The sequence below is a fragment of the Panulirus ornatus genome, chromosome 59 (genome assembly GCF_036320965.1).
Source record: "Panulirus ornatus isolate Po-2019 chromosome 59, ASM3632096v1, whole genome shotgun sequence".
In the NCBI taxonomy this organism is placed as follows: Eukaryota; Metazoa; Arthropoda; class Malacostraca; order Decapoda; family Palinuridae; genus Panulirus; species Panulirus ornatus.
The window spans coordinates 8,550,116-8,563,916 of NC_092282.1; the positions used below are offsets into that span (position 1 = coordinate 8,550,116).

The following is a 13,801-nucleotide window of genomic DNA, read 5'->3' on the forward strand; positions in this document are numbered from 1 at the left end:
TCATTCTTGGCTCAACTGTAAGTCTACCATCACCTTAACTCTCCCACCTTGAATATTGTCCAATTCATGAAAAAAACATGAAATAACTATGGTGATAATGTAACCCAAATATTCATACCACAATTATTCTCATACAATAACTACTCCCTTTATAAGAGCTCTTACCAGCGTTACATGTCTTCCAACCTCACTCCAGACTCACTTTTCCAAGTCCCCCTATATTAACTTGTATCCATAATCCTTGATACAGTACTACAAATACATTATTCTCTTCTTTTTCTAGTTCCCACCTGTAGGCAAAAATTATTTACACATCCTCTACCCCTCCATAATTCTCCTTGTCATTCATCTATACAAAGTTAAATAATTCTCTCAGCAAGCTTAACCCTACCATACACCTTGCTACTCATACCAAGTAGACTTATTCCTCTATTACTTTGTCAATCTAATCTGTTTACCTTTATGCAGTTTTTATATCCATTCTCAACAATCTCAATTTCCATTACATATATACCCCAGGCTTTTTCCATTTTCAAATATAGTAATATTCTTTGCATATCCTTCTTTGTAATATCTTCCTACTTTGTAAAGTCTGCTATTTCTCACCTCTTCTTCTGTATGTCTTCCTTCTCCCAATACCTTATCTCTACCATTCTGATTTCTAATCTTACCGTATCATAACCAATGTCTTTTATAACATTTCTTTACAGTACGATCTCCATCTCTTACAAACTTCAACTTTTGTCACAGGTAACCTCCTGAACATGTGTAGAGCAAATGGACTTTACACACATGACCTATACATACCACCTCCTAAATCATCATGCTACAGTCTTATATTCTCATTTATATTTTTCTTGAGAGTATCATTTGCTCTTCTTTTATTCAAGTACACCAGCTTTTTCACTTCTTTTTCCCTAATTTACTAAAAGATTCTATTCCTTTTAAACTTTTATCATTCATCAACACTCCGAAATCTCATTCGACCATGGTGTCTGAGGCAGCTTTTATCAATGCAGTCTTTATGTTTAACTGACTTCTCAATTCATACCACTTCATCTCGCTTTTTCATCTTTTCATTCAACTTCCCTTGAATGTTATCTTTTGCATTTTCATTCGTGTACTTGTCAGCATTTATCTTCCTTGCTTTTGCAACTATAATTCTAGTCTACAATCGACAAAAAAGTAAAGACTGGCTTAAATGTTACAACCATGTAAACTGATAAGGCCTACCTAATTATCTAATAGACCAAAATTATATCTGTTACACTCCTGTCTACTCTGTTCCTAAACCAAGTACATCCTAGGAAATCTTTGTGTTGAAAGCAAGTATCTATAAATTTCATTTCTGATACACTCATTCCATAGTCCTTCCCCAATGCATTTCTTACCTAGGACCCCATATTTATCTTTGACTCCCTCTACTGTACCTCCCAATCAACCATTCATGTCATCATCACAATGAGTAAGGATGGCAGAATGGAAGCAAATTTAGTTTTTAAGAATTCTGATTGTAAAGCAATTTCTAGGAATTTAAAGAGTCTGGAGAAGAAAAATTTGCACTATCAGATGTTTGTTAAAAGTGGTGCAACTACCATTACTACTGCATGCCGGTGCAATATACGTTTGTAACACATCAATGGTTTGCTGAGTTTAAGAAATTGAAATGGGCATTATGAGAAAAGGAAATGGAGTTCAAAGAGTGAACAGAGTGAAGAATGGCAAACCTGAACATGAATACAGTAATATGGAGTGATAATAATATATAAATGGAGCAGTGAGGTGGAGCTGCGACACAGATATATCAAAGAAGACTAGTAGAATATATCTAAGTAAGGTGACTGAATTAAAGATATGGAAATGCCAACAGTAAGAATAATTTGTGTGAAGAAGATATGAGAAAGAGGTTCTTTGATGGAAAAATCTGTAGAGGGTGTAAATCATGTGCTGAGACTCAGCATGAGCCAATCATCTTTGCAGGAGAAGTCTAATGGAATGCAGATGGACTGGTTGTTAATACACTTTCATATCTATATATAATAAATCATTTCACATCTACAATCAGTTCATTGTGTGTCTTATAAAGAATATCTAATATTTTGGGTTGTATAACAGCTAACAGCTACTCTTAGGAACTTAAGGTAAGCAACAATCCAAATGACTAACATGCCCAAAATAACCTATGATGTTAATAATGCTACTTCTAAGAGAGTTATTAACAAAGGAAGGCAAAATGGTGAACAGCTTCTAGCTTTGGAAAGAATATCAAAATGAATACATCATACTACATAAATAATCAGTGACTGCAACAATAAAATCTAACCGATTACATATGCTTTGATATGAAATGATTGCAAAATGTTTTGCACCACCAAATACACGAGATTCTTATTTTCCTGTCATTTAAAGTTAATGACAATCTCAGCCCATTAAACTCATGTTACTTTTTCATCTAATTATTTTACATTTATGTTTTAAAAACATCCAATTCTTCTGTCATTATGCAATGACCTAATTTTCAATGTCATAGTTATATATCTGTTTTTACAGTTACTCCTAAGTAAATTAAATATCATTCAGTACATAAAAGTAAGCTCATATGAGGATATTAAAAGCATACATATTCCATTCTTATTCACTTATTCCTCTACCACAGCAGATTATGCATTCAGTTACAATTTAATCAACAACTTGTCATGCATCACACACCTGATCCCAAGCCTCTCTCCATCTACTCTTACTCTACCATAAGAAACATGCCAGTTCATGATGCTTTTCTCTCACTTCTGTTGACATACTGTGCAATGCTAAGTGTTTATGAGCTTTTCTAACTAACCTGCAACATATCCATAATCATCTATTGCACTATTTCTGCAGCATTTCAGGCAGTAGGTACCAAATGTAGGATAAAACTTTCCTGACTTACATTTGGAAATGTATCTATAATAAAGTCTACTTAAGTACCTGTAAGCCAGTTTAATTAAGAATAAATACTATACAAGCTCAGCAAGATTACAGGCAACAAAAAATGCAAATAAGGGAAGAAAATTTATGTGACATCACAAGTGGAATGGCACTCAGACAAGGTTCATCACAGCTCAATCTGCTACAGAGCACCGATGGATTCTGAGTCTTTTCAGGATATGGTCTAAAGCCATAATCACTTGAGTCACATAGAGGCATATACTGTATTTGGAAGAGCATTCAGGACATGCCACTTTGTGCAATTTTAGCCCTCTGAGGGGAAACACTTTTACTCCTGGAAGGACAATGCATTAAACTGTTTATCACAAGACATGTTCAAGTGGGGGAGCAGGGCATCACCATGGCAACTAGGGGCTGGGGGGAACCTGAGGGTACACAAATACCTGGTGGTGAGGTCGCGGCTGCCACACAGTACGGGGGAGGGAAGAAAAGGGGAAAACACATGTTAGTTGACCGCGTCGTAGCGGAAACATATAAAAGAGGCGGGGCTACTACTATGGGCTTACAGTGTTGCCAAGGTAAGGTTGGGTAGGGGAATACCAATATAACACAAATCCATTTATCTTCTATTTCTAGCACATCTAAACTGAAAGTTAATGCAGTATTTAAAGTGTGTGATACAGATGAATGCAAATCATATCAAAATTGTTAAGAAGTAATATACAGGAATAACAGCTAAATACATTGGCAACACTGATGAATACTGTTATAAAGAATTAAAAGGTCACTTGACTGACAATTACTGTTAATCAATGCAGAAGTGAGAGAGAGATAAAGGTTGTATAACCTGATCAAAATAGTTTAAGTGAAAGTTAAAAGTTAATAAAAGTATCAGTGACAACTTAATTTATATGTAGGAGGACACAAGATACACAAAAATATAAAATATAATATTTACATACAAATAACCTAAGAAATACTTTTTCCAAAATACCAAACTTTACAAAAAGAACAAATAACTAACATAAACGGGAATGCAAAATACATTAAGTCATCAAGACAACTACAAAAGGAAGAAGAGTATATGAGGCAAGAAAACTCATAAGACAGTCTGGACATTCCTGATATCATTGTATTGATACATATTAGGCTATATACACACTAATAATGTATCATGTACATACTAACATATAGCTGAGAGCCTAAATTATGTACACACTAACAGACAGCATGGCATATGATAACACAACCATTTACAATACTCTGCTGCCAATTCTACAGTACAGTCCACCACTGATACACTGATAGGCATTTAAAAAATCAACATAATCAAAAATTAATAAAAAATTCTACAAAACATTAACTTATGTGCTGTCTTACACTATGCATCTAAATCAAACTTTAATTTTCATAAAAAAAAAAAATATATATATATATATATATATATATATATATATATATATATATATATATATATATATATCTTGCACTATGCGTCTAAAATCAAATTTCATAAAATGTTAATTGCATTTCAACGGTCAGAATTCTACTTACAGACGCCTTGAAAGGTTTGGAAAATACCACAATATATGGCAAGCAGCTAAGAACTTGAAAATTCAAGAGGATATAGAAGATTTGGGAGTATAGCTAGAGATAAAGGAGACATAACTAATTAACAAATATTTTGAAAATGCAGTTATATAGCGAGATGTTAAAATAGGTTGCTAAGGACATAGAAGTTTCACTTGAATATTCTGGACAGAATAATACATGAAAAAAAAATCTATCATACACAAAAACTCTACATATGGTCTTGAGTGAAAGAAGTACTGTATAACCAAATCAGGACTGAACTCTAACCAGATATAAGGTAACACTACAAAAATGTATTGTGGCCAACTAACTAGAAAATTTTTGTACCTCAGACTACTGCAATTACAGTGAGTGAATAAAACCTTATGTCCAATAAACAGACATACCAAAATCAATTTTTGTTCTAAACAAAAACAAAAAATCAATACTGGCATTAATTACAAGGACCACAGAGTAAACCTAAGCTTCAAAATATATGAATTTCATAAAGAACAAATATTCACTTTCAGATGAAGGATGACAGAGAGGCAGAACAGAGAACAATCTTTTATAGACTGCAGGGACCTACTTGAAAATTTCAGTTACACTTATGCCATCCGAGACAAAATATGGACCTGTACACAATTTAAGTTGTTTGTTACTAGTAAACCAATCTTCATGCTTGATCCTCTGAACAGAGAGGTTATTGCATCAGTGCATAAATATGAACAATCGTCTGAGTCTTCCTAAAAGGCATGACAAGAACTTGGTTTACATGTGCAAATAACTCAATACAACTCTGCTCGTTCAATTAAATGACATTTTCAGAAAAATGAGTGAGAGATTCTAAAGCAGACAGTTTTCATCAAAGTTTCATTTTCATCCAAATGGTAATCATTTCACTTCTTTTCAAAATGAACATCCCTAATCCCACTTTCACATCAGTATGATGATCATCTTTATGTGATATGCTTTCTGGTGGTACATCTGTAGCCTCTATCAAAGATGTAATCCTAACTAAAGGAAAGAGATCACAATGCACTAATTTTTGTTTTTCGATAATACGCTTTCATCCTTCCATTTCAAACAATGGTATTATGGAGAAATCAACACTATCCAATATCTACCCTATCATACTCATCAGCAATAAATATAGTTGTTCCAAGTTTCTAATGCCTAAGCAGAAGCCATGAAATCTTGGTGTCAGATGCTGCATCGCTATCCTCCAAGGTAATTTTTTCATCTCTTTTCATAAACAGCTTTTGGCATGACATCTTATTCACAAATGTAAGTGAATTATATTCTAGAAAGTTGAAAAAAGAGGGTCCCACAGGTGTTGTACTCCCTCCATGTACTGGTACTGCACACACAGGTATTACAAAGGATATGAGCTACGTGAATTATAAGATGAACAATCTCTGAAAGTAAATCTAATCACTCATATCTTGAATTCAAAATCTATTCATTATGGCATATCTTACAGACTCTCCATCCTCAATTCTTCATGATGCACCATACTCAGTCTGTCTCAAGCCTTCATAAGGTACAACTTTGAGCCTGGCATTATGCCTACTTCTATATTTCTTAAGCACAAGATGCTTTGTTTTCCCATAGAACGATATCATAACACTAAAACTTACGACCATTCATGTGTTCTAATACTGAATGGACATAAAACTGTAAAACACTGTGCCATATCTAAAGGGTAATTTCTAATTAGTCCAATACTGGACTTACATTTCAATTCATCGGTTTAATGAATACTCTAAATCCAACTCGAGAATAAATGCAGTTACTCATATCATAAATTCAAATCGGTTCACATATAGTAAAGTTATCCCTGGAAGCAGGGGAGAAAGAATACTTCCCATGTATTCCCTGTGTGTCAAAGAAGGCAACCAAAAGAGGTGGAAGTGGCAGCTGGAAATCCTGCCCTCTGATTTTAATTTTCCATAGGAGAGAACAGAGAAGTGGGCCAAGTAGGATTTTTCTCTCTATGGCTCTGTTCCAACTAACATAACAACAAAAAGTTTAGGTAAAATCTCTAGATACATGCGGTCATATTTCCTGTGTTCCTCAATTCTTTATCATTCATGTTCCTCCATAAGCAGATGTTTTTCATACTCAGTCCTACGAGCTCAACAGTTTTGAGTTACACCTACTTAAACCTATTTCCACTGCTAAATATCTTACACCAATTTTTTTCCAGTTCTAAATAACTGTAATCATGAAATATCTGATTAGTCATCTCAATCAATACAGAAAGTCCCAAAAAAATATAAAAGTGATCTCATCTTTGATAAATTTTCTAAAAAGTTTTACATTGGATTAACATTTTTTAATGATGTTGGCAATCTCTTTCCTAGCTGTATCATTATATGGTAAGCTTTATGCTAATTCAAGAAAATTATGAAAATTACATATGATGACTTGCATATGACAATAAACAAGTTCTTAAGAACAGTTATTCTCTCTTTGCTTCCAGTAGCTTTTTTTGCACCTGAATTTCATACTATTTGTATGCATCTCATTTCCCATTTTTCCATAAAAAATACATACATTTCTTGCTCTAGTTTCCAAAAAAGGAAAAATTGCATCAAGAGTCCCTTGTTGGTACAAAAAAGATCTAAATAACTGTCTATATATTTCAGTCACAGAAATCATATCACATAAGTCATATGGTGGAATACAATGGAAAAAAACAACACATACATGTCAGTTTCATATAAACCCAGGACCCTCTGTTTCCTATGAGATTCCTGCAGCTTTGAGGCTGCACTCTATGTATGGGAAAGCAAGAATAATGATGGAATCCCTTGAAGTGACAAGTTCCATGAGAAGACTGCACTTCTTTGCATCCAATGATGATGTTACAGCCCTGCCAAAGTTAACTTCCTCCTCATGGTGTTACATTAAGCATGTGAAGTCCGATAACATCTGTATAATTCTATTTGTTATTTTCATATATTATTACCCCAGAGTAAGATTCTATGACAGAGTTTTGGTGTTCCACAAGACCTTTCTAAACTTCAGCTCCTGCAGGCAAAGGTTGCATACTTTCAGTAGCAAATACATGCAGATTACTTTGAGTGAGCAGTTCTTTGATGAAACTGTACTCTCAATGATATGGCCTCATCAAAGGTGGCTTTTCACTTGCAGTTTAAACTCAAGCAACCAGAATCCAGTAACGTCACATATATAATAACTCAAAAATCCCCTCATCCCCAACAAAGATAACATTGACAAAATACGTACACAGTGAAATAATCTAAAAAGCACAAAACAACCACCCTTCCAAATTGGTCTGAAACTCCAACCCACCAGATATTAACCCATCAGAAACCACACTCCTCAGACAAACACAAGTCACACTATCCTGCTTAAACCCTAGACATAACCCATTACTATAACACACAAACACCATTTCAACATATCCCATGACCCTTTATGTCCATGATGTAAGTACAGTAAGGAAGACACCAAACACTTACTATCACACTACCTGCAGTCTCTGCACATAAGTCCAAACACATCATAAGACTTCATGACCTGTGGTCCTAACCAATGGGCATGGCCTGCTTCCTGAGTAGTGCAGAAGCCTCATAAGGATAGGAAAGGTAAGTTGTATATCTATATACAAATTTTTTCATGCATATTTGCCATTTCCCACATTAGCGAGGTAGCATAAAGAACAAAGAAATGAGCTAAAAAAAAATTGTTTATTAGCTTACTATACTTGATTGCCATCTCCCGCATCAGCAAAGTAGCACCAGGAAACAGACAAAGAATGACCCTTCCATTCACACACACATACATACATATATATATATATATATATATATATATATATATATATATATATATATATATTTATTTATTCATTTATTTATTATACTTTGTAGGTCTCCCACGTTAGTGAGGTAGCGCAAGGAAACAGAGGAAAGAATAGCCCAACCCACCCACATACACATGTATATACATACACGTCCACACACGCAAATATACATACCTATACATCTCAACTTATACATATATATACACACAAAGACATATACATATATACACATGTACATAAAGCATACGGTCTGCCTTTATTCATTCCCACCGCCACCTCGCCACACATGAAATAACAACCCCCTCCCCCTTCATGTGTGCGAGGTAGCGCTAGGAAAAGACAACAAAGGCCCCATTCGTTCATACTCAGTCTCTAGCTGTCATGTAATAATGCACCGAAACCACAGCTCCCTTTCCACATCCTGGCCCCACAGAACTTTATCACTGGGGATAGGGGAGAAAGAATACTTCCCACACATTCCTCATGTGTCGTAGAAGGCGACATACCTTCAAACATACCATATATATATATATATATATATATATATATATATATATATATATATATATATATATTTTTTTTTTTTTTTTTATACTTTGTCGCTGTCTCCCGCGTTTGCGAGGTAGCGCAAGGAAACAGACGAAAGAAATGGCCCAACCCCCCCCCCCCCCATACACATGTACATACACACGTCCACACACGCAAATATACATACCTACACAGCTTTCCATGGTTTACCCCAAACGCTTCACATGCCTTGATTCAATCCACTGACAGCACGTCAAACCCTGTATACCACATCGCTCCAATTCACTCTATTCCTTGCCCTCCTTTCACCCTCCTGCATGTTCAGGCCCCGATCACACAAAATCTTTTTCACTCCATCTTTCCACCTCCAATTTGGTCTCCCTCTTCTCCTCGTTCCCTCCACCTCCGACACATATATCCTCTTGGTCAATCTTTCCTCACTCATTCTCTCCATGTGCCCAAACCATTTCAAAACACCCTCTTCTGCTCTCTCAACCACGCTCTTTTTATTTCCACACATCTCTCTTACCCTTACGTTACTTACTCGATCAAACCACCTCACACCACACATTGTCCTCAAACATCTCATTTCCAGCACATCCATCCTCCTGCGCACAACTCTATCCATAGCCCATATATTATATATATATGGTTGCAAGGCATGGGCTATAGACATTGTTGTGCAGTATTGGAAAAGAGATGTTTGAGGACAATACGTAGTGTGAGGTGATTTGATTGAGTAAGTAATGAAAGGGAAAGAGAGATGTGTGATAATAAAAAGAGTGTGGTTGAGAGAGCAGAAGAGGGTGCATTGAAATGGTTTGGTCAAATGGAGAGAATGAGTGAGGAAAGATTGACAAAGTGGATATATGTGTCAGAGGTGGAGGGAACGTGGAGAAGTGGGAGACCAAATTGGAGGTGGAAGGATGGAGTGAAAAAGATTTTGAGCGATCGGGGCTTGGACATACAGGGGGTGAAAGGTGTGCAAGGAACAGAGTGAATTGTGGCATATTGGGGTCAACATGCTCTCAATAGATTGAACCAGTGCATGTGAAGCATCTTGGGGCCCAGATGTGGAAAGGGAGCAGTGATTTTGGTGCATTACACATGACAGCTAGAGACTGAGTGTGAACAAATCTGGCCTTTGTTGTCTTTCCTAGCGCTACCTCATACACAAGAGGAGGGAGGGGAGTGCCATTTCATGTGTGGCGGGGCGACGAGGGGAATGAATGAAGGCAGCAAGTGTGGATTTGTAAACATGTATATATGTATACGTCTGTGCATGTATATCTATGTATATGTTGAAATATATATGCGTGTGTGGGCATTTATGTATATGTACGTGTATGGGGGTTGGGCCATTCTTTTGTCTGTTTCCTTGTGCTACCTTGCTACCACGGGAGACAGCAACTAAGTATAATAATAATAATAAAAAATGATATTATACATGTTCATTTCAATTATTACTTTGTCGCTGTCTCCCGTATTAGTGAGGTAACGCAAGGAAACTGACGACAGAATGGCCCAACCCACCCACAAACTTAGGTATATACTTACAAATCCACACACGCACATATACATACCTATACATTTCAACATACACATATATATACATACACAGACATATACATACATACACACGTACATAATTCATACTTGCTGCCTTTATTCACTTCAACCGCCACCCCGCTACACATGAAATGACAACCCTCTCCCCCGGCAGGCGCATGAGGAAAGGACACTAGGAAAGGACAACAAAGGCCACATTCATTCACAATTAGTCTCTAGCTGTCATTTATAATGCACCGAAACCACAGCTCCCTTTCCACATCCAGGCCTCACAAAACATTCCATGATTTACTCCAGACGCTTCATATACCCTGGTTCAATCCACTGACAGCACATCGACCCTGGTATACCACATCGTTCCAATTCACTGTATTCCTTGCATGCCTTTCACCCTCCAGCATGTTCAGGCCCTGATCGCTCAAAAACCTTTTCACTCCATTCTTCCACCGCCAATTTGGTCTTCCACTTCTCGTTCCCTCCACCTCTGACACATATATCCTCTTTGTCAATCTTTCCTCACTCATTCTCTCCATGTGACCAAACCATTTCAATACACCCTCTTTTGTTCTCTCAACCTCACTCTTTTTATTACCACACATCTCTCTTACCCTTTCATTACTTACTCGATCAAACCACCTTACACCACATACTGTCTTCAAATATCTCATTTCCTGCACATCCATCCTCCTCCGTACAACCCTATCTATAGCTCATGCCTCGCAACCATATAACATTGTTGGAACCATTATTTCTTCAAACGTACCCGTTTTTGCTTTCTGAGATAATGTTCTTGACTTCCACACACTTTTCAACACTCCCAGAACCTTCGCCCCCTTCCCCACCCCGTGACTCACATCTGCTTCCATGGTTCCATCCACTGCCAAATCCACTCCCAGATATCTAAAACACTTCATTTCCTCCAGTTTTTCTCCAATCAAACTTACCTCCCAAATGACTTGTCCTTCAACACTACTGTACCTAATAACCTTGCTCTTATTCACATTTACTCTCAGCTTTCTTCTTTCACACACTTTATCAAACTCAGTCACCAGCTTCTGCAGTTTCTCACCCGAATCAGCCACCAGCGCTGTATCATCAGCGAACAACAACTGACTCACTTCCCAAGCTCACTCATCCACAACAGAATGCATACTTGCCCCTCTTTCCAAAACTCTTGCATTCACTTCCCTAACAACCCCATCCATAAACAAATCAAACAATCATGGAGACATCACGCATCTCTGCCACAAACTGACATTCACTGGGAACCAATCACTTTCCTCTCTTCCTACTCATATATATATGCCTTACATCCTTGATAAAAACTTTTCACTGCTTCTAGCAACTTGCCTCCCACACCATATACTCTTAATACCTTCCACAGAGCATCTCTATCGACACTGTCATATGCCTTCTCCAGATCCAAAAAAGCTACATACAAATACATTTGTTTTTCTAAATATTTCTCACATACATTCTTCAAAGCAAACATCTGATCCACACATCCTCTAACACTTCTGAAACCATACTGCTCTTCTCCAATCTGATGCTCTGTACAAGCCTTCACCCTCTCGATCAATACCCTCCCATATAATTTCCCAGGAATACTCAATAAACTTATACCTCTGTAATTTGAACAATCACGTACAATAGCAATATGCATGCATTCTGCCAATCCTCAAGTACTTCAACATGAGCCAAACATACACTGAATATCCTCACCAACCATTCAACAACACAGTCAACCCTAATTTTAATAAATTCCACTGCAATACCATCCATACCCACCGCCTTGCCGGCTTTCATCTCCTGCAAAGCTTTTACTACCTCTTCTCTGTTTACCAAACCATTCTCCCTGACTCTCTCACTTCGCACACCACCTCGACTAAAACATCCTATATCTGCCACTCTATCATCAAACACATTCTATAAACCTTCAAAATACTCACTCCATCTCCTTCTCACTTCACCACTACTTGTTATCAACTCCTCATTAGCCCCCTTCACCGATGTTCCCATTTGTTCTCTTGTCTTACGTACTTTATTTACCTCTTTCAAAAATATGTTCTTTATTATTTCTTTATTTATTATCTATTTTGCTTTGTTGCTGTCTCCCGCGTTAGCGAGGTAGCGCAAGGAAACACAAAAAAACGGCCCAACCCACCCACATACACATGTATATACATACACGTCCACACACGCAAATATACATACCTATACATCTCAATGTACACATATATATACACACACAGACATATACATATCTACACTTGTACATAATTCATACTGTCTGCCTTTATTTATTCTCATCGCCACCTCGCCACACATGGAATAACAACCCCCTCCCCCCTCATGTGTGTGAGGTAGCGCTAGGAAAAGACAACAAAGGCCCCATTCGTTCACACTCAGTCTCTAGCTGTCATGCAATAATGCACCGAAACCACAGCTCCCTTTCCACATCCAGGCCCCACACAACTTTCCATGGTTTACTCCAGATGCTTCACATGCCCTGGTTCAATCCATTGACAGCATGTTGACCCGGTATACCACATCGTTCCAATTCACTCTATTCCTTGCACTCCTTACACCCTCCTGCATGTTCAGGCCCCGCTCACTCAAAATCCTTTTCACTCTATCTTTCCATCTCCAATTTGGTCTCCCACTTCTCCTCGTTCCCTCCACCTCTGACACATATATCCTCTTGGTCAATCTTTCCTCACTCATTCTCTCCATGTGACCAAACCATTTCAAAACACCCTCTTCTGCTCTCTCAACCACACTCTTTTTATTTCCACACATCTCTCTTACCCTTACATTACTTACTTGATGAAACCACCTCACACCACATACTGTCCTCAAACATCTCATTTCCAGCACATCCACCCTCCTGTGCACAACTCTATAAATAGCCCACGCCTCGCAGCCATACAACATTATTGGAACCACTATTCCTTCAAACATACCCATTTTTGCTTACCCATTTTTGCTTTCCGAGATAATGTTCTCGACTTCCACACATTTTTCAAGGCCCACAGAATTTTTGCCCCCTCCCCCACCCTATGATTCACTTCCGCTTCCATGGTTCCATCCGCTGCCAGATCCACTCCCAGATATCTAAAACACTTTACTTCCTCCAGTTTTTCTCAATTCAAACTTACCTCCCATTTGACTTGACCCTCAACCCTACTGTACCTAATAACCTTGCTCTTATTCACATTTACTCTCAACTTTCTTCTTTCACACTCTTTACCAAACTCAGTTACCACCTTCTGCAGTTTCTCACATGAATCAGCCACCAGCACGGTATCATCAGCGAACAACAAGCATCTCTCTAACAACACCATCCATAAACAAATTAAACAACCATGGAGA

General features: G+C 37.5%; 1 protein-coding gene across 45 annotated transcripts in view; it reads right to left on the reverse strand.

The window, feature by feature from the left end:
• Positions 1-13,801, reverse strand: part of LOC139767191 (muscle calcium channel subunit alpha-1-like) — a 1,449,841-nt gene that overhangs the window by 488,685 nt on the left and 947,355 nt on the right. For 39 of the 45 annotated variants that reach the window (XR_011717010.1, XM_071696301.1, XM_071696297.1 and 36 more), the window contains one exon: positions 3,369-3,386. The exons of the other annotated variants lie outside the window; for them this stretch is intronic. Coding sequence is in view for 38 of the 39 variants with exons in the window: in XM_071696301.1 (XP_071552402.1) it covers positions 3,369-3,386 (18 nt within the window). In the remaining variant the exon portion in view is untranslated. The remainder of the gene's footprint in view (positions 1-3,368; positions 3,387-13,801) is intronic. 45 annotated transcript variants of the gene reach the window in all.